This window comes from Dryobates pubescens, chromosome 6 (assembly GCF_014839835.1).
Source record: "Dryobates pubescens isolate bDryPub1 chromosome 6, bDryPub1.pri, whole genome shotgun sequence".
Taxonomy (NCBI): Eukaryota; Metazoa; Chordata; class Aves; order Piciformes; family Picidae; genus Dryobates; species Dryobates pubescens.
In genome coordinates this window covers 8,660,414-8,682,674 of record NC_071617.1, presented here as the reverse complement: position 1 = coordinate 8,682,674, position 22,261 = coordinate 8,660,414, and the positions used below count along the sequence as shown (strand labels likewise).

The 22,261-nt window shown below is 44.1% G+C and overlaps 1 protein-coding gene across 1 annotated transcript in view; it reads left to right on the top strand.

Moving 5' to 3' along the window:
- Positions 1-22,261, top strand: part of UBE2J1 (ubiquitin conjugating enzyme E2 J1) — a 35,312-nt gene that overhangs the window by 5,494 nt on the left and 7,557 nt on the right. The window contains exons 2-7 of the mRNA XM_054162578.1: positions 7,270-7,343; positions 8,972-9,103; positions 10,485-10,569; positions 12,712-12,817; positions 15,495-15,624; positions 18,978-19,109. Coding sequence (XP_054018553.1) covers positions 7,270-7,343; positions 8,972-9,103; positions 10,485-10,569; positions 12,712-12,817; positions 15,495-15,624; positions 18,978-19,109 — 659 coding nt within the window. The remainder of the gene's footprint in view (positions 1-7,269; positions 7,344-8,971; positions 9,104-10,484; positions 10,570-12,711; positions 12,818-15,494; positions 15,625-18,977; positions 19,110-22,261) is intronic.

Below are 22,261 nucleotides of genomic sequence, written 5' to 3'. Positions count from 1 at the left end.
CCCTTCAGGTAGTTGTAGAGAGTAATAAGGTCACCCCTCAGTCTCCTCTTCTCCAGGCTAAGCAACCCCAGCTCCCTCAGCCTCTCCTCGTAGGGCTTATGTTCCAAACCCCTCACCAACTTTGTTGCTCTTCTCTGGACTCGTTCCAGCAAGTCAACAATCACATCCTGGGCTGCAGCAAGAGAAGCACAGCCTGCAGGTTGAGGGAGGTGATTCTCCCCCTCCATTCTGGTGAGACCCCACCTGGAGTATTGCATCCGATTCTGGAGCCCCTGTTACATGAAGAGTGGGCCATGAGGATGATCAGAGGGCTGGAGCACCTCTGCTATGAGGACAGACTGAAGGAGTTGAGGCTGTTCAGTCTGGAGAACAGAAGGCTACGAGGAGACCTTATTGTGGCCTTCCAGTATCTGAAGAGGGCCTCCAAGAAAGCTGGGGAGGGACCTTTTATGGTGTCAGGTAGTGATAGGGCTAGGGGGAATGGAGCAAAACTAGAAATGGGTAGATTCAGATTGGATGTTAGGAAGAAGTTCTTCACCGTGAGGGTGGTGAGACACTGGAACAGGTTGCCCAGGGAGGTAGTTGAAGCCCTATGGCTAGAGGCTTTTAAGGCCAGCTGGATGTGGCTGTGGGCAACCTGATCTAGTGTGAGGTGTCCCTGCCCATGGCAAGGGGGTTGGAATGAGATGGTCCTTGAGGTCCCTTCCAACCCTGACAATTCTATGATTATGCAGTGGCTTCTCCTCATCAGGGGTTCAAAGACTTGCCCAATTGAAAGTTTCATCTGTCTTGTTATTTTGGATGGATGATACAGGGAGGTGAAGTTGTTTATGAAGAATGATCAGGTATCTCAGTCCTAATGAACCTTCAATTAATGTGGCCTTGATTAGCAATTAAATGATGATAAAATGATATGCAAATTTGTATAAAAATAGTCATATTTTTTGTGAAATAGCATGCAAGAACATGTGCAGGAATGAAAAACATTATTTAAAGACAAACATAAACTTGGACTGATTAAGAGAGGTGGGGTGAAAAGGAATAAACACAAGGAATGCAGAGGTAGAGAGGAGCATTAATAGCATGGAGCTCACTTGAAAGTGTGGTAAGGGGCTTATTTCTAGAGTAGATACCATTTGACACTGTTCTACAAAGGGATTGTATATATTTTGGAGTACTTCTGTCTCAGGCTCCTTTTCCCCCCTTTCACTGTTTTTAATTGACTAATGATTACATACATGTTCTAACCTGTCCAGAAAAATCATCTCCACTGAGGTCACTGTGAGCCTGTTAGAGTCTCTGTGTGTTTAGATTTAATAAACCATTCTGTGGGGAGCACAAAATACCATCTCCAAGAGCTGGGGTAAAAGTGTTTTGTAACTCCCCAGTCTGCAATGACTCCTGCATGCTTTAGTCACCACTTCACTTGAAGTGACTTTTTTTTCCCCCCCTTAACTTAAAATGTCAAAGCTCATTGAATGTTACGGCCTTACAATAAATCTTACGTGCTTTCCACACAAATTTAGTCCTGTCTTTGTAATTGTGTCATCCTGGCTTGGTGCAGTTGAGCTACTGACTGACTGTGATTTGTCCTGTTACATGAAATATAAACTTACCCTTACTAAACAGGACGTTCTTTTGAGTGTGAATACAGGCAGACTTGGTGAATGGGTTTCCAGGTGCTTTGGGCTGCTGAGGGGACTGGTGGTGGTGTGGTTCAGCTGGTAACGCTTCATTGTGAACTCTGAAGTCACTTGATGGCTGCACCATGAGTCCCAGTGACCCTTGGGTTAGGATATTTTAGGGCTTTACTAATTCATTGGAAAACCTGGATTCATTAAATTGCATCCTTACTTATGGTGTCATGACCAGCAGAGCTATTGGAAAGAATTTACTACACCTGAGCAGACCTCCAAATCTTACAATGGAGGGGAAGTAGAAAGCTTTTGTTACATCTTGTTTTGGGTTTGCTCTTCCCAGTGCACATAAGTCAACTTGAAAGATTAGAAGATCTCTGCTTTTATGCCAGATGTTTTGGGTTCCTTTATTTGTCGTTTATGTACTTCTTCAAACACAAAGCCTGAAAATTGATCAGACAGAATGGTTGCTATCCATCTGCAGAAGATACTGTCACACACAACCCATATCACTTCAATATGAATTTCTGTCACTGATGATCTTGTAGTCATCTTTTTGTACACAAAACGCTGTCTCTTCATGTGATGGAGTAGGGGCTGAGTCTTGCTGCACTGAGACCTTTCCCTCCCTGTGCTTCCTGTCTTTGGTTTGAATAGAATAGAATAAACCAGGTTGGATGAAACCTTCAAGATCATCGTGTCTAACCCATCATCCAACACCACCTAATCAACTAAACCATGCAACCAAGCACCCCATCAAGTCTCCTCCTGAACACCTCCAATGATGGTGACTCCACCACCTCCCTGGGCAGCACATTCCAATGGCCAACAACTCTTTCTGTGAAGAATTTCTTCCTAACATCCAGTCTGAACCTCCCTTGGCGCAGCCTGAGACTGTGTCCTCTTTTTCTGGTGCTGGTTGCCTGGGAGAAGAGACCAACCCCCATCTGGCCACAACCTCCCTTAAGGTAGTTGTAGACAGCAATAAGGTCTTCCCTAAGTCTCCTCCAGGCTAAACAATCCCAGCTCCCTTAGCCTCTCCTTTTAGGGCTTGTGCTCAAGGCCTCTCCCCGCCTCGTTGCTCTTCTCTGGACATGTTCAAGAGTCTCAATGTCCTTCTTAAACTGAGGGGCCCAGAACTGGACACAATAACAGATTTGTGAAAAGTGAGGCATAATGTTTTACAAAGTGAACACCACTGATACTCAAATGCTGTCATCTCTTTAAGCAGTAACATTGACATTTATGAAGACTAGTCAGTTGCATTTTCTGTGAACAGAAGGGTTTCCAGGGCCAGGGGATACACACAAGTCTACTTGGGTGTGATAGCAGGAGTGCTTGAATGTGATTTCAAGACAGAGCCAAGAGAAGCAGTTGTGCTGAACAGACATTTCAGGGTAGCTTAAGGTAAATGTTAATAAGAAGTGGGATTTGGCTAGGACACAGTTTTACAGAAACAAATCCACATGCATACATTCTACAAATTTTGCTCTTAATTGTGTTTTTTCCACTGCAACTCAATCCTAAAGCAAGCTGGTGGCTTCACATTTGATTCTCAGCTTTTTAACAGCCACATTTTGCTTCTCAGAGGAATTCTGTTTGAGTTCAGTATAGTACAAGAAGCAGGTTCTCAGGCAGAACCTCGGGTCCATAGCACTTGCTTTTTCCTTTGCTCATTAGCTTTATCCCAGAAACTTACTTCCTCAGTATTTAATTTCAGTGAACATAATGACAAATTATTGCTGAGTGTTACCTGTGTAGTTATTTCTCAGGCTTACAGACATGACACATTAGAGACACATTAGAGGACACAGTCTCAGGCTGCGCCAGGTGAGCTTTAGGTTGGATGTTAGGAAGAAGTTCTACACAGAGTGATTGCCCATTGGAATGGGCTGCCTGGGGAGGTGGTGGAGTCACCATCATTGGAGGTGTTCAGGAGAAGACTTGGTGGGGTGCTTGGTGCCATGGTTTAGTTGTTTAGGTGGTGTTGGATTGGTTGATGGGTTGGACACGATCTTGAAGGTCTCTTCCAACCTGGTTTATTCTATTCCATTCTATTAAAAATCAATGTGATCATTTTTCTCTGAAACCTGTTTTCCACTAATTGAATATCTTGAGTTGATTTTTTTTTTTTACCAAGTTAGGGATACTTCTTGACTTTATTGACAGTTTGCAATTCTTTATTTCGAATGAGCCTGAAACCATTCTCATTTTTCTGAATTGCCTTTGCCAAATGCATACTCAGAATAGAATAGAATCAACCAGGTTGGATGAAACCTTCAAGATCATCATGTCCAACCCATCATCCAACACCATCTAATCAACTAACCCGTGCAACCAAGCACCCTATCAAGTCTCCTTCTAAACACCTCCAATGATGGTGACTCCACCACTTCCCTGGGCAGCACATTTCAATGGGTGATCACTCTCTCTGTGAAGAATTTCTTTGTAACATCCAGTCTGAACCTCCCCTAGTGCAGCTTGAGACTGGATGAGGCACTTAGTGCTGTGGTTTAGTTGGTTAGATGGTGTTGGGTGATAGGTTTGACTCGGTGATCTCAGAGGTCTTTTCCAACCTGGTTAATTCTGTGTTCTGCTGTTGTGTGTTCTGTCCTCTTGTTCTGGTTTTACTCAGTGTGATTTTTTTTCAAGTGGGTTGATATACCCTATTTGCATTAACCCCTTTTATGTGAAGTTTGGGTAAACATGTTCTGTACTTGTTGCAGGCAGACTTTGTGAAATGGGTTTCTGTCTGCCGTGGCAGTTTCCCGCAGCCAGAGGAGGGCTGTGTTCATGAGTGCTGCAGCTGTGCTGAAAGAAAAGACAATTCAATGTTTTCTTCACTGGATCACGTGTTGTGCACCTGGAGTGGGGCAGACTGTTCTTTGCAGCCTGTCAGTTGGCATTTTCCAGCAATATGGAGATAGAACCACAGAGTGGTTTGCCTTAGGAGGGACTTTCAAGGATAATTTAGTCCAATTCCCCTGCCATGGGTGGGCCACCTTCCACTAGACCAAGCTGCTCAAAGCCCCACCTAGCCTGGCCTGGTACACTTCAGGGAGGAGGCATCTACAACTTCTCTAGCCAGCCTGTTGCAGTGTTTTACCATCCTCATTTGTAAAGAATTTCTTCCTTATGTCCAGTCTAAAACTACCCTCTTCCAGTTTCAAACCATTGCCCCTTGTTCCATTGCTACAGGCTGTGCTAAAACATTTGTCTCTTTCTTGTGAGCCCCTTGTAAGTGTTGAAAGGCCACAGTAAGGTCTGCCCTGAGCCTTCTCCTGGCTGAACCCCCAACACGCTCAGCCTTCCTTCATATACATGTACTTAAGATATCCTAGGCTGTTTAATACTGAAAACTTCTTATAAGCAGATCACCTCTGTGGTATACAACAATGAAATGACTTTTTTACCATTTTCCCATATTCCAGAAACGGGATAATGTGTCATTATTGCAGTGTGGTTTATGCTGGCTTCTTAAAATATCCATGATGTGGCTTTTTGGTAATAAAGTAATTATTTGGAAATACACAGTGTCACTGTTAAATACAAAAATATATCCAAAAGAAATGCTTTGAACTGCTTGCATTTAAAATTCAGGTTCTCAGGAGCTCACTGACTGCTTGGTTCCACTTGGCTGTTGTCTCTCACTTCTCAGTGCAAACCCTTGGCTTCTCGTTCTACCTGCCAGTTGCTGGCTCTTGGCACCCAGGGGGCAGCCTTGGAGCTGGAGGTGAAAAGGTTGTTCTTTTTGGGCCCATGTGCACAGCCAAAGGTGCTGCACCCAATTTTGGCCTGGTGGGCTCAATACAAACCTTGCTCTCAGTGTCAGCAGACTTCTATAGAATGGTTTTGATTTATCTTCTTTGGTCTTGTCATTTTCCATTAGTTAACGTGGGTAAGTGCACATGATGCTGATACAGGGGGCTGCATTTATTTTTCATCTTGGTCCTTTGTCTGGCAAATCTGAGTAACAGAGTTGTCTGCCTTGTCCACAACCATTCTGTTGTCTTCAGGCTTTGCTGTCTACGTTCTCAGATTTTCTCATGGTTAACTTTTTCCTTCTTGGGGTGCTCACCCCTGAATTCACTCTCCTGGTGCATGCCACTCTTCTTCTGAAGGCAAGTGTCCAGGCTTCTTGGCTGGAAAGCCTTTTCTGGTCTAGGCTGGTTTTCTTATTATTCCTCACTAATGAACTGTTAAACCTTAATGCAGTTGCAAGGGGAACTGTTTTTCAGCAGAGCTCTGACACTGCTGCTTGTGATTAGGACCTCGTGGGCTCTGCAGGATGTTTAATTGACACCTCCCCCTGGCAGCAGCAGAACTGGGACAACTGGCAGTAGCAAATTTCCACGTAGTCTGTTTGCATTTTGGCTTGTAAAAAGTGAAATTCTCAAACTTTGAGCTGTTGTTTATAGCTGTCAAGAAGTGTGAAGGAGGAAAATAGCTTTTCACAGTAGACTGAAATCGGTATTGCTCTGCAAGAAGGTTAGAGTAGCTTCCCTCACAGCATCATGACAGTGAGTAAAGGCCTAGATTCTGAGCATTATGCACAGCCTACAGTCAGCTGGTGATGCCAGACTTTGTAAATCAAAGAATTGTGGTTCCCTTTCACTGTATATTTATGCTTGCACTCTAAGAATTTGGGCAGTGTTTCTTGGGTTTTGTAGTTAGATAATTACATGAGTGGGAGGGACACCTGTGGTTTGAGTACACAGGATGGATTAAGGGGTCCTGTAACTATGATTAAAGTTCCTAGATGCTTGAAAAGGCAGCTGGTATTTGCACTGTTTTAAGTAAGTAGGAGGCAGTATCCTTGAATTTCTTGTCCATAGTTCTTATAATTATTCTGCTCTTTAATTTGGCTGAGTGAGGCATTAATACATGATGCATGTAATGGTACCTGGCAGGACAAGTGATATAACACAACTTACTAAAAGGGAAAGAAAGGGAGATGCTAGGAATACAGAGGATGGTGGTGGTTCTGAAGCAGGAGATTGGAGAGGGTAAATAATGACTCCCCTTAATTTAGAAGAGGAAAAATACCTGTGTCCACACTCAGGAGCAGGTTCAAATGACAAAGGCCCTGGGTAACTGTGCATATGTGTTTGCAACTCGGGTGTAAAACTTCACCTCATACTGCCAGTGCGTTGGTTTCTCTCAAGTCCTTTTGTGACCCCCTGTACTGCTTACTTAACTATTACAGTATAGTACTACTAGAGGCTGTCAGGGTAAAGCTTTTTAGGAGTTGCTTAAAGATGCATGTGACACCCATTATACTGAGGTTATTAGTCTTGCACATCTTGAAGCTCTGTTAATGACACACGTCTTGTTTTTATCTCACATCTTCGGTGCAGTTAATAATGTAAACCCACTTCAGTCAGAGTTGAGAAACTTTGTGACCTGGAAGGTTTCTCATAACTTTGGGCTTGTATAACTCATTTAAGATCTATTCAGCATAAGTAATTTATATTGTGTCTTGGACTGTTAGCTGCAGTGAAGAAGCTGGGAAGTGCTGAGAAAGATTAGTTTGCTGAAAGGAGCACTTTGAGAAATGTTTGTGTATTTTTGTATGCAGTGTTTATTCATTTGTTTCCCTTTACTTTCATGCCTTCTGCTTTCTCTTTTTCAGCTGTCAAACGTTTGATGAAGGAGGCTGCAGAACTGAAGGATCCTACAGATCATTATCATGCACAGCCTTTGGAGGTTTGTTTCTCTTTACGTTTGCAAGACGCTGTAATTAGGCAGTGTTATCCATATGTACTCAAGTTCACTGTATGTATATGTATTTAATATGTACATATTTAGATACTAACAGTCCTTTTTAAATTGACTGTGCTTTTTTTCCCTCCTCTGGTGAAAATCTGCACTTTAATGGTGTTGTAGTTGCAGGTTGTTAGTGCAAGCACATAATCGCAGTTTTGCATTAGACCTGCCTAAATTTGTCACACACACATAAAAGGTTTATTCTCTCTCCCCCTTCCTGACACTACATAAATGCATTATGTTTAAGCTATGCTTTTGCTTCCAAATCTGACATCTGGCTGAGCTGCTGAGTTTCTCAACAAAACACTTAATCTTAGGCAACCTACGAGGATTCTGCGTGCAAAAACCCTGTGAAAACGTAAACAGATGCAATTCTATGTGCATTGTTCAAGAGCATGTTTATATTCTGCTTAAATAGAGCCATCTTGAAGGTATGGTCTTGGACTGAGAGGATGGTGAAGCTTAAACAGAAGCCTCTTCTGATTTGGCTGGAATAATAAAAAAGGCAATGCTTGTGGGATTCAGTTCACAGAAATGTGTAGCCTGCTTAATGTGTTGACAGAAGATAGGATGTTCCTGGGTGCTCTAAAATACACCTTGTGATCAGCTAGTATTTGTCTCTACCTCATGTTCCCTATCCAGTGGCAAAATGTAAGGTTTAATTGATGGTACTACTTGTAACCTACTTTCAGTGACTCACAGGGAAGAGAACAATGGCAAATGAAAGGGAATTCTGAAAATGTTGTTACCTCTCATCCTTGAAACAATTGTAACTAGGTGGGCAGTCACAGCCCTGTGATACCGCCGCTCAGCATTAGCTGAGAGGTCTGACAGCAAGCCTCATTTGGACTCCTGTCCTAGCAGTAGGCGTTGTTCTGCTTATAAATATTCAGGAAGTTGTGGTCATCACGAGGTCTGATACACAAAGCCAAGCACAGAACTCAAAAGAAATAATGCTTAAATAGAGGTTATTTTTATATCCAATGAAAATAACATTCCAGATCTCAAAGTGTGCCTGCTGTGTGCAGTAAGGTACAGTAGCTGTTTCAAAGTTGTTTAGGGAGAGGCAAAAGAGGTTGGCAATTCTCTGGGGACTTAGTCGAGTCTCCCTGTTGACTTGGGCATGGAAGGGGCTTTGGGGAGGCTGTCATTAATGTTCTTTCTTGGGGTGGATTTCCTCTTGGTTCTCCAGAAACTATTATTCACTGAGGCTAAGACCCAGTTTTCCCTTAGTTGACTCAACTTTCCCCCTGTCATGCAATGAAGCTCTGGACACTGTAGCTACGACTGCAGTGAAGAGCTTGAATAATGAATTTGAGGGTTTCAGTAAAACCCTTGGGTAAGAAAATTAGCAGAAAGCTACAGTATTTTATCCTTGTAACCAGAATCTTTTAGTGTGTTGGTTGTCTTACTCTGCACTTGATTTTGAACTCTCGAAACTTCTGCTGTGCACTGTTCTTTAGCCTGTTCCTTGTTCAAAAATTGGTGTGTAGTTGTCTACTTTTTGTTTTTGACACACTCTTTTGTTTTTTTCTTTCTTTCTTCTCCCTTTGGTGGGGGCATTTCAGGATAATCTTTTTGAATGGCACTTTACTGTTAGAGGCCCTCCGGATTCAGATTTTGATGGAGGGATTTATCACGGGCGAATCGTGCTGCCCCCCGAATACCCCATGAAGCCCCCCAGCATTATTCTGCTGACGGTAAGCACGTCTGCTAGGCTTCTCCTTTTCCCCATGGTCATTTGAAGTGTAGTTGTCTGAGAGAGAGATTCATGGCATTTAAGGTAATGTTATTTTTGTGAGAAAGGCGGTGTAGTCCAGCTAATGCTGCCAGTTTAAGACAAGAAGTCTTCCAAGGTGACTCTGGTGTTCTGTAATTACATGAAGCTTTGCACCTAATAAATAGAAGCTTTCTCCTGACACAATCACATCACTGATGAGGTTGTCTAACAAGGGCTTGCTGTGATAGGAGGAGAGGGAATAGATTGAATCTTGAGGAGGGCAGATTTAGACTACGTATTAGAAAGAAATTCCTCACGGTAAAGATGGTAAGTCACTGGAACAGCTTGCCCAGGGAGGTTGTGGATGCCCCATTCCCTGGAAGTGTTCAAGGCCAGGTAGAATAGATTAGAATAGACCAGACCAGACCAGACCAGGTTGGAAGAGACCTTCAAGATCATCATGTCCAACCTATCATCCAACACCACCCAACCAACTAAACCATGGCACCAAGCACCCCATCTAGTCTCCTTCTGAACACCTCCAGTGATGGTGACCCTACCACCTCCTTGGGCAGACCATTCCAATAGGCAATCACTCTCTGTAAAACTTCCTCCTAACCTCCAGCCTAAACCTCCCCTGGTGCAGCCTGAGACTGTGTCCTCTTGTTCTGGTACTGGTTGCCTGGTTGGATGCCTTGAGCAACCTGGCAGGGGGCTTTGGAACTAGATGATCTTCAAGATCCCTTCCAACTCAAACAGTTCTATGATTCTGTTCTCTCCATGGGCCCTGTTGGGCTCTGGAGACATTGGTCAAATGTAGGAAGGCAGACCTATGGTTTGTGGCAAAGGCATAGTTCATAGTTTCATAGAGCGATAACTATGTAAGGAAGAAATTCTTCATAGAGAGAGTGATTGCCCATTGGAATGTGCTGCCTGGGGAGGTGGTGGAGTTGCCATCACTGGAGGTGGTTAGGAGGAGACTGGATGGGGTGCTTGGTGCCATGGTTTAGTTGATTAGATGGAGTTGGATGATGGGTTGGGCATGATGATATCGAAGGTCTCTTCCGTCCTGGTTTATTCTGTTCTGGCTCTCTGCATGTGGTGTATGGGTTAGAGGAGCTACAGGCACACCACCATATTATACTATGATATGTAAGGTATCAGTTATGGACTTTGTTATGCATGAATAGAGGCAGATGGCAGATGACTTCAGAAAGCTTACTACCATTTTTGTGAGGCTTGTGGTAATATAAAGGATTGTTTGCATGTAGATTTGTTTGCTGGTGATTTTTACAATTTATCTGAAAAACCAAGAATTGACTTCCAGCATGGTTTATTATACCCTTCTCCTTCCTTTCAAGGCCAATGGCAGATTTGAAGTGGGGAAGAAAATTTGTTTAAGCATCTCAGGGCATCATCCTGAAACGTGGCAGCCTTCGTGGAGTAGTAAGTACCAAGTTATTTGGAAAACGTTCCCCCTCATCAAGCAGCTGGGTCTTTCATGTGGAAAAACAACCTCACAAAGAATGCTTACAGTGGAAAAGGAGACAGATTGTAAGGGAGTATGGGAGAATTGAGAAATGTAGTCATGAAAGAGTGGCATAGGAGAGTTTGGGAATGGTATCAAATGTAGGGTGAATGAGGCAGGAAGCTGAAGGGTGATGGTAAGCTGTTATTTCATTGGATGTACAAGCATTAAGCATTCTCAATGACTTAAACTACTTTTTACATTTTATTTGATACTTTTGTGGCGGGTTGAGAGCAGGCCTAGCTCTCCCTCCCCCACAGAGAAAGAAACCACAGCTAACTCAGTCAGAGAAGCAAAGCAATATTTACAAGCATATATGGAATGCAGGTTATATATAACACAATATATATGGTATTTACAATATATATAGAAATATATAGCAAAGGAAAAGAACACAACAAAATTCCCTCCTCCGGACAGAGGAGGGTTCCCCCCCTGTACCCCCTCTCTCCCCCTACCTCCCTTTCTTCCCAAAAAGGGGTTGGAGAGAGAGAAAAAGGCAGTTATTAAGGAAGAGAGTTCTTATTAGGCTTCAAAGCACATGCAGGGATTAGTTTTAGAATACATAGACTGAACCAGGTTGGAAGAGACCTTCAAGATCATCGCGTCCAACCCATCAACCAATCCACCCACCTAAACAACTAACCCACGGCACCAAGCACCATCAAGTCTTCTCCTGAAAACCTCCAATGATGGTGACTCCACCACCTCCCCAGGCAGCCCATTCCAATGGGCAATCACTCTCTCTGTGTAGAACTTTTTCCTAACATCCAACCTAAACCTTATCTCAAGGTGATTCTGGCTAGTTTGCTCAGAAGCAGACAGGCTGGAAAGGCAGAACAGGCTGGAACTGAGAAACATTCCAACTGCACTAAAACTTACAGCTGCATTCTACCAATGAAATTCATTTAGGATATCGATGTTTTCATTGTCTTCACCAAAACATTCAGCCAAAGTGTTCCAACGCTGTCCCTTTCTTAAAGGCACAGCCTCAAGCAGTCACATTCTTTAAACCCTATTACTTTACTCCATTTTTCTAAAATCAGCTTGACTATTGATAGAGTGAAGTGTGGTCAGCATTTCATTCTGATGCTGTACCTCTGCAAAAAACAAGAGGATAGACACCATGGGGCTGAGATAAGAACAACTGAATGTTTTCTGCCTTTTCAAGTGGTTTCATTATCACAAAAACTGAGAGCTGGCCAAACTCATCCAAGACAGTGTTTCTGTGTTAATATCATTTCAGTTTTGCTGACTGCAGTACATCCATTGATTATTTGAGTGTCAGTTACACTTCTGAAATATGTTAAGAGCTTAAGAATTTTCTAGCAGACCACTCTGCAACTTTTGTAATGTCCCTTCAAAACAAAAATCTAGACAGGAGAAAATACTGTCTCCTAAGTGGGAGGTGTGAGTATGTCTGTTCCATGGTACTTAAATTCATGTGATATTTATTCAGTGAATCTACTAGCAAAGTGTTGTAATTCTTAAGTTTCATGACTACATAAAAAGACACTGTCAAAAGACATGCTTTAGATGACAGTGCTGTTAGGAGCCCTTATTGTTTAAATAAGCTTCTTTCCCAACATGGTGACATGAAAGGGAAGACATTTCATGGTACATTGCATAAAAGAAAACCACTGAGCTGGTGTGCAGGACATGGCAAAATTCATGCCTAATAGCGTGCATGAGAAGGCTGCCTTACGAATCCTTCTCTCCCCCCTCTATTTGTATATTATTTTTGCCATACCTTTTTAATTCAGAGCTCCTTTTTGAAGCCTGGAACTCTAATCTTTATATGGATGTAGCATTTCTGTGACAACTCCTCTCTGAGGCCTTACCTTTCATTTATAATGTCAAGTTTACGAGAAACGAAGGCGGCCTTGCTGTGTGCCAAAACAACCCCACAGTGCTGCTTTTATGTAACTCAGACTACTCCTTGGGACAACATGTAGTCGTGCAGGCAGAACTACAACTGAGTTCTGGGGCTGGAATGTAGGATGAGATGAAGGAATAGCTGTTTCTGCAACTTTGTTTGGATCTCTGCTTTCCTGTTTTAGTAAGAACAGCTTTGCTGGCCATTATTGGATTTATGCCAACGAAAGGTGAAGGAGCAATAGGATCTCTGGATTACACACCTGAAGAAAGAAGAGCTCTTGCAAAGAAGTAAGCACTGAGTTTGTTACTGTAATTGCACATATATCTACTCTCTTTTAGAGTAAGGTGTTGAGTAGAAAGTCACGTTGGTCTGCTCCCTTGCATTTATGTGAGCTGCCCGGCTCAAAGGATTGTGGTAAGAAGCACAAAGCCCAGCTGCAGGTTGGTCACTACTGGTGTACTCCAGGGAATGGTACTGGGGCCCAGTGCTATTCCGTGTTGATAATGACGTGGATGATGAGGCAGAGAGCATCCTCAGCAGGTTTGCAGACACTACAAAACTGGAAGTAGCAGCCACTCCAGAAGTTTGTGCTGCCATCCAGAGAAATCCCCCAGAGAATGGGCTGGAGGAATGTCAACAAAGAGAAAAGCAAAGCCTCCTGGGGAGGAATGATGACAGCAGATGAGCTGGAAAGGAGCTTGGAAGGGGAGGACCTGGGGGTGCTGGTGGACAGCAAGCTGATCATGAGGCAGCAGTGTGCCCTTGCAGGAAGTATGGCTAATGGTGTCCTGGACTTCATTAGGAAGAGTATTGCCAGCGGGTCGAGGCAAGTGTGCAAAACCAGCGCTCTATACTCAATACCAGTGAGACATCTGGAGTGCTGGCTCCAGGCTGGGGCTGGACACCCAGGTCAGGGTACAAGAAAATATATGGATTTACTGGAGTGCAGTGCCCTGAAGGTGATTGAGGGGCTAGAACATGTTTCATACAGAGAGAGGTGAAGGGAGCTGGGAGCCTGGAGAAGGCTTAGAGGATCCTATCTATGAGTACAAACGTCTGAAAGGAAGAGTTAAAGAAGACAGAGCTGGACCCCTCTCAGTGGCATCCAGTGACACAACCAGAGGCAATGGGCACAAACTGGAACTCACAAAATTCAATCAGAATTCAAGGAAATGCTGTTTTTGTTGTGAAGATGGTTGAAGTGGTAGCACAGGTTGCCCAGAGAGGTGGTGGAGTCTCTGTCCTTGAAGGTATTAAAAATATGTCTGGAAACAGACCTGAGCAACAAGTTCTGCTTAACCATGCTTAGAGCCAAGGAGATTGGACTAAACAAATTCTGGAGGTCTCTCCCAGCCCCAAGCATTCTGTGATTATCCTTAAGTGAAATCTTACATCTGTGGGGTGGTTTTTGGTCTTTCTCCTTTCCCTGTCTGGGGAGGAGAATGTACTGGAAAGACCACAATCCTGTCATCTAAGCAAAGCTAGTGTATTCCAAATTGTAACTAGTACCTTATTTTGTGGGCAGCTGTGAGCTTGTTCTGTCTGTACTGTGAGCCAACTGGAACCTGTGACAGAACAAGAGGACACAGTCTCAAGCTGTGCCAGGGGAAATTTAGGCTGGAGGTTAGGAAGAAATTCTTCACAGAAAGAGTGATTGGCCATTGGAATGGGCTGCCCAGGGAGGTGGTGGAGTCACCATCACTGGAGGTGTTTAGGAAGAGACTGGATGGGGTGCTTGGTGCCACGGTTTAGTTGATTAGATGGTGTCGGGTGATAGGTTGGACTCGATCTCAAAGGTCTTTTTCATCCTGGTTAATTCTATTCTATTCTATACAACTTTCCTGTTAGCATGGCACTGAGTCAAAGCTAATAAACCTAGCTGAGAGGCAGGGTTTAGTGGGCTCTTGATGCTCTATGAGCAAGACTGTGTGCTTTCTCATTGTAGAGCTGCCTGCTCTGTGTCTTATAGACAAATAATGAGTACTAGAGAGGAAAGGTGATGCTCTTGCAGAAGCTGAAATGCCTTGATTTCACAGAACCACAAAGTGGTTTGGGTTGGAAGTGACCTCCAGTGGTCATCTAGTCCAACCTCCTCTGCTGTAAGCAAGGACTTCCTCAACTAGAACAGGTTGTCCAGAGTCTTGTTGAGCCTCACCTTGAGTATCTCCAGGGATGGGGCCTCAAGTACCTCCTTGCGCAACTTGTTCCAGTATTCCACTACCCTCATGGTAAAGAACTTGTTCCTACTGCTTCCTTCCTTTGAGGCACAAGTGGCTGGGCCCAGTTGAATACTTGTAATAATAGGTAAGTTTTTATAATTTGCAATTGTAATTTGCTGCAGATAAAAAAAAATGGTAACATTTAAAACTATCAAATTATTAATGAGGTATAATAGCAATATGTAAGCCAGTTGTTAGTCTTTTCCTAAGTGACATGACAGAATGGGTATTTGTTGTATAAGTTGTTCTCAATATACCTCTTCAAGCTATTGTGATTTGGGCTGGAGAGAAATACTTTCAAGCTACTGGTCATAGAATAGAATAGAATAAACCAGGTTGGAAAAGACCCTCGAGATCATTGTGTCCAACCTATCATCCAACACCATCTAATCAACTAAACCATGGCACCAAGCACCCCATCAAGTCTCCTCCTAAGCACCCCCAGTGATGGTGACTCCACCACCTCCCTGGGCAGCCCATTCCAATGGGCAATCACTCTCTCTGTGAAGAATTTCTTCCTAACATCCAGTCTAAACCTCCCCTGGCACAGCTTGAGACTGTGTCCTCTTGTTCTGGTGCTGGTTGCCTGGGAGAAGAGACCAGCCCCTGCCTGTCTACAACCTCCCTTCAGGCAGTTGACCCCCACCTTGTCCTTCTGTGGATTGTTTTGCAAGTAGTTTGTGTATGCAAGCAGATGCTGACATTATGAGAACATGTTCTTCTGACCCATGTCATTCGTGGCCAGGTCACAAGACTTCTGTTGTGAAATATGTGGCACGTCTCTGAGGACAGCCCTCTTACCGCTGACATCCGGAAGTGTGTCAAGCCAAGCAGACAAGGAGGCTAAAGAGCTTGCCAGACAAATTAGCTTCAAGGTGAGGTCACTGATCAAACTGTTATCTCTGGTGCATAGAACTAACAAAGAAAAGAAAAGATTGATTTAAAACTTGTGAAGTGCAGTCAATCACTATGTGAAAGCCTGGCTTTTTAGGGCAGCCTGAAAGAGGAAGAGAGGAGCGGATCTCTGGCAATACGCCAGTTAATAAATTGTGCCTCTCCAGCACCAATTGATTAGTCTTAATTTCAGTGTTGAGCACTATGGCAAGAGCTGCCTAGCTTTGTTGACGTTACTTTCATGTTTGCAGTCACTAATAACTTGATTAAATTCTCTGGAATTAGTTTATCATGAAAGTGTTAGGAATCTTTGGGCAAAGCTAACCTGAAGGGTTGTTTTTTTTCCTTTTCCTTTGTGATTTTTTTCTTCCCCTTTTCTTTTGGCTTATGGAAGGAATAAAACATATTCCTACTGAAAAAATGGTTGCAAATTCTTTTGAACTGCTCTGCAGCTGAAGATACTGGAAGTTGAACTCCGGTATGGAAGTTGCTGTTACCCAAAAATGTGTTCTCTAGCTTGTGTTTCAGTGAAAGTAAGGTTTGTTTAGCCAAATACATGCCTTAGAAAACTGCATGTCTTGCATGCACAGTGGTGTTTTTCACTGGGTTTTCCACTAAACTCTTAGATCAGCCACTAAGGAAGACTGCTGTGCATGAGGATGGAGAACTACACTGAAACGGGTAACGTGGCACTGGTACAGAATACATCCTCACTAAGATCAGGGATGCTAGTGTGTGCCCTTTTATCACCAGTGTTCTTCCAACACTGTCCTAGAAATGACTCTTTTTATGTGCCATGAGGCTGAAGATTGCCTCCCACTGAGGATTACTGTCAGCTTTGCAGGACATGAGTATTCCCATGTGATCCCATTCTTGAGACCCCCCTGGAGTACTGTGTCCAGTTTGGGAGCCCCTATTTTGAGAAAGATCTGGATGTGCTGGAATATGTCCAGAGAAGGTCAGAGGTGGTCAGAGGGCTGGAGCACCTCTCCTATGGAGACAGACTGAGAGAGCTGGGGGTCTTCAGTTTGTAGAAGAGAAGCCTACGAGGAGACCTTATTGTGGCCCTCCAATATCTGAAGGGGACCTGCAAGAAAGCTGGTGAGGGACTTTTTAGGCTGTGGGGTAGTCACAGGACTAGGGGCAATGGATCCAGCCTACAGGCCAGGCTGGATGTGGCTCTGGGTAACCTGATCTAGTGTGAAGTGTCCCTGCCCATGGCAAGGGGGCTGGAACTGGATGATCCTTGAGGTCCCTTCCAACCCTAACAATTCTGTGATTCTGTGATCTTGCAGCTCAACTTGTTGACATGGTTGGGTCTGTGTGTAATAATGCTTAAAGGAGAGATAGATGATTAATAGTATATGCATTAATATAAGGGGGGAAAAAAGGGATTTTATCTACATGTTGCCATCACAAGACATATTTTGCAGTCAAATTAATTCTCCACTCTCTGTTACATTTAAATATGGTGATCTTCTGTCCTTGATGTCTGTATTCTCACCTGCTTGCCTGGAAGCAGAGGTAAGGGCTGGAGAAGAGAGACTAAGTGACAAAGAAGATATTTCATGTTTGGGACCTTTGAAGTGCTCTAATTTTTTTTGATCATTAGTCTGACTTCAGTCTAGCTCACTAAACTTAGCACTTCATTAAACTGAACTAAATCAAATGTGCATTTCATAGTGTATGTGCTTTGTGAAGATGGATAGTAAAGATGAAAGAAGCTCCGTTTGGAAAAAGCAGAAGTATGAAAAGCAGTGGTCACAGGTTGCAGGGAAGGAACTTACAAGTGGGTACAGGAAAGGGAAATTTCATCCTGTGGATTGTGAAATGCTGGAGGAGGCTACCCAGAGAGGCTCAGGAATCTCCAGCTTTGGAGATGCTCCAAACTTGACTGAACATGACTCTGCTTTGAGGAGAGAGTTGGACTAGGTAACATCTAGAGGTCCATTCTAGCACAAAAAGGTCTCTAACTCTGGAGACATTCAAAACCCACCTAGACATGTTCCTGTGTGACCTTCTCTAGGTGAACCTATCTTGGGCAGTGGGGTTGGACTTGATGATCTCCAGAAGTCCCTTCCAGCCCCTACCATTCTGTGATTCCAGCCTAAATTATTAATCATCCTGTGTTTGTTGCTGGTTCATATTTGAGTCATAAGCTGCCCTATCTAATATTAGGGTTCATAATAGTCCAGTACAGTGCTGTCAGATTGTAAGTGGTTTTAAATCTCAAACTCATCTTCAAGTTGTTTCAGTGACATAATTTTTTTGGATTCTCCTGAGATTATGTACATCAACAATCAGGGAACTGAATTTTCTCATTATTATCTTGTGATCTTACAGCTTCTTGTCACCATAGCTGGTTGGTTTCTATGACACTGCTTGTATTTCTTACTACTACCACTACTTATAACTGCATTTGAAGATGGGTATTGGGTTTGAAATTGTTGTATGTATAATAAATTGAAATCTGAGATATGTGACTTTGGAGGTGGCTTGCTTGATGATGACAAAAATTGATCTGGTCATTACTTTGTGTTTCAATCTATACATACATTTTAAAGAGTTTCATGTCAGGGCTATGTCCTCTTCCATTCCCAAGGGACTATTGCAGGTATATATACACTATATTAACAAAAGGCTTGTTAATGATCTCCTACATGTCACTGCTGACTTCTCATCCTAAATTTCCAAAAGCATGAAACCTGAGTACTGAGAGCTGATTCTCATTAGACATTTTACAAATGCATACAAAAAGCAGGATCCTAAGACTTGTATTTTCCTTTTGCTTTGCTTGTGCTTAAATTTAAATCCTGGGAACTGACTGACACAGTGTAGTGCCATGTGTCTATGCCCACTCTGGCTGTGAGGCAGCTTAGGTACCAGACCTGGTCTAGCCACATTAAATTAACACTTACCAAAGGCTGGTTATCCCTGCTGAAACCTACCAGTTCACTTGTAACATCACTTCTTGAAGATATCTGTTCCTAGCGTCCTTGAGTGAATGCTCTCTGATGTTATTCCTGCCATACTGTTGTCCTGGATCTCCTGAAGAACTTTCCTTTTTGTCTGTTTTGAATGTTGTACCTTGTACCTGTTACATGCAAACAAAGCTGTTGTTTGAGCTGACACTTGCACAGCTATAGTCTTATCTCTGAAGAATGAGAGTTTGTGGAGCCTGTTGCTGTGTAACTGCAGTGCAGTTGGCATATTGATTGTGATCGTTCAGCAAGTCTCTCATTCTCCATACGTTTAAAACTCGCATTGCAAAGTAAGCCAACTCTTGGAGCGGTTTTGATAGCGTTTCTGAAGCCTACATACCTGCTTCTTGTAGGCAGAAGTCAATTCATCCAGGAAGTCCGACGCTGGACCCTCAAACGTGTCGGGATCGAACCACTCCGGGACTTCCCGGGAGCCCCAGCAGGATGGTGCGGCTAGAACGCTGCAGGATCCAGCAAGCACAAAGGTATGGTTGGCCTTTGAGCTTTGTCACTGCAGGTACAGGCACAGTCTGAGCATGAAGTCTGTGCTGTTAAGCCAATTAAAGGCTTCATTCAGACTCTGCAGCTCATACTTAAGCAACTAACTCAGAAGGTACCTTGGGAAACAGCCCTTAAAAACAAAGGGGTCCAGGAGGGCTGGACCTACTTCAGGAGAGAACTCTTGAGGGCGCAGGAACAGGCTGTGCCAAGGTGCTGGAAGATGAGGTGCCAGGGCAGATGGCCAGCCTGGATGGGCATGGAGCTTTTGAATGAATTAAGGTAAAAAAAGAGGGTGCATCATCTTTGGAAGAAAGGAGAGGTAACCCATGAAATGCTTAAGGATGTTGCTAGGTCATGCCAGAAAAAAGTTAGAGAGGCAAAGGCCCATTTAGAGCTTAGACTGGCCTCTGCTGTGAAGGACAACAAAAAATCCTTCTATAACTATATTAATGGCAAAAGGAGGGGCAAGGACAACCTCCACTCCTTAGTGGACATGGAGGGGAGTATTGTAACAAAAGATGAGGAGAGGGCAGAGGTACTTAATACCTTCTTTGCCTAAATTTTTCATAGCAAGATAGGTTGTTTTCCAGACAACCTGCCTCCTGAGCTGGCAGATGGAGGCAGGGAGCAGTATAGTTCCCCTGTAGTCCAGGAGGAAGCAGTTAGAGATCTGCTCAGACACTTGGATTCCCACAAGTCCCTGGGACCAGATGGGATACATCCTAGGGTGCTGAGAGAGCTGGCAGGTGAGCTGGCCAAGCTGCTCTCCCATAATTTTTCAGCAGTCCTGGCTCACTGGAGAGGTCCCAGAAGACTGGAAGCTGGCCAACATGATGCCCATTCACAAGAAGGGCCAGAAGGAGGAGCCAGGGAATTACAGATCTGTCAGCCTGACCTCAGTGCCAGGCAAGATTATGGAACAGGTCATGTTGAGTGCAATCACACAGCACTTACAGGATGGCCAAGGGATCAGGCCCAGCCAGCATGGGTTTAGAAAGGGCAGGTCCTGCCTGACCAACCTGATCTCTTTCTGTGATCAGGTGACCTGACTGGTGGACGTGGGGAGGCCTGTGGATGTACCTGGACCTCAGCAAGGCCTTTGACACCGTCCCCCACAGCAAACTCCTGGCCAAGCTGTCAGGCCATGGCTTGGATGGGAGCACACTGCGATGGGTTAGGAACTGGCTGGAGGGCTGAACCCAGAGAGTGGTGGTGAATGGTGCCACATCCAGCTGGCAGCCAGGCACTAGTGGTGTGCCCCAAGGATCAGTGCTGGGCCCTGTGCTCTTTAACATCTTTATTGATGATCTGGATGAGGGCATTGAGTCCATCATCAGTAAATTTGCCGATGACACCAAGCTGGGGGCAGGAGTTGATCTGCTGGAGGGTAGAGAGGCTCTGCAGAGGGACCTCGACAGGCTGGGCAGATGGGCAGAGTCCAACGGCATGAGATTTAACACATCCAAGTGCAGGTTCTACTCATTGGCCACAGCAACCCCATGCAGTGCTACAGGCTGGGGTCAGAGTGGCTGGAGAGCAGCCAGGCAGAAAGGGACCTGGGGGTGCTGGTTGATGGTAGGCTGAACATGAGCCTGCAGTGTGCCCAGGTGGCCAAGAAGGCCAATGGCATCCTGTCCTGGATCAGGAATAGTGTGGCCAGCAGGAGCAGGGAGGTCATTGTGCCCCTGTACACTACACTGGTCAGGCCACACCTTGAGTCCTGTGTCCAGTTCTGGGCCCCTCAGTTTAGGAAAGATGTTGACTTGCTGGAACAAGTCCAGAGAAGAGCAACAAAGCTGGGGAGGGGTCTGGAGCACAGCCCTGTGAGGAGAGGCTGAGAGAGCTGGGGTTGCTTAGCCCGGAGAAGAGGAGACTCAGGGGTGACCTTATTGCTCTCTACAACTACCTGAAGGGAGGTTGTAGCCAGGTGGGGGTTGATCTCTTTTCCCAGGCAACCTGTGATAGAACAAGAGGACGCAGTCTCAAGCTGTGCCAGGGGAGGTTTAGGCTGGATGTTAGGAAGAAGTTCTTCCCAGAAAGAGAAATTGGCCATTGGAATGTGCTGCCCAGGGAGGTGGTGGAGTCACCATCACTGGAAGTGTTTAAAGAGAGACTGGATGAGGCACTTAGTGCTGTGGTTTAGTTGATTAGATGGTGTTGGGTGATAGGTTGGACTCGGTGATCTCCGAGGTCTTTTCCAGCCTGGTTAATGCTGTGTTCTACAGTTCTTCTAGAACTTCTGCATACTTTTTTATAATGTCAATGTGTAAATCACTTTTAGAAATAGTGATCTCTTTGCTTTCACTTGCTTCTCCTAATAAATGTGTTCCTGCAGCTCTTGTTTCCAGTAGCTCCTTTAATCCACGGGTTAACAGTTCGGTGCGTGAAGCACTGCAGTTCATCATATCCATGATAACATCACAGGTTTTTGCAACAGAGGTTTAGCCAGAGGCAAACCCCCCACACACATTTCAGTGGTAATTTGTTACTTTTAAATATCAATTAATGCTATCTTCCTGGGCTTTATAACCACTGAAGTAATTCTGGCTCAAATATTCTTTACCCTTTCAAGTGTGACTCTTCTGTCTCCAGACTGTTAGTACAGGGCTTACATAATTGCTTCGGAAGTGACCGAGACCTGGTGGTGGGCCAAGGCAGCTGCTGCTGTTGTGACTGTGGCAAATGCAATCTACATTCACTGATAAATTGCAGGCAAATCCCAGCTAAGCTGTGGTTGGTTTTTTTTTTAGAGAGGATGGGGCTGCAGATGGTTTGGAAAAACCTAAACCACGTCAGATAACGTCAGACCATCTGTTGCGTGTTTGCAACATATTTTCCAGCTATGTAGAAATTTAAACATGCTAATAGCATGCTTCCCCCCCACCCCCCAATAAGGATTTTTCCAGATTGTTCAGGATTTAATAAACCATTTTATTTTATTCTCCTTATTACAAATCCTGGCTAATATAGTAGAGCTAGCCAAGATACCAAGGCACTGCTGGCATTTCCTTGAAGGAAAAAGAGACTGATTTTGGTTGTTAATCACATTTCTGTTTCTTCTAATCAATGATGCTGCTTTAATAAGTAATGATGAACTTAATTTTCATCAGGCTGCTGCCATGCAAAGTGAGAACTT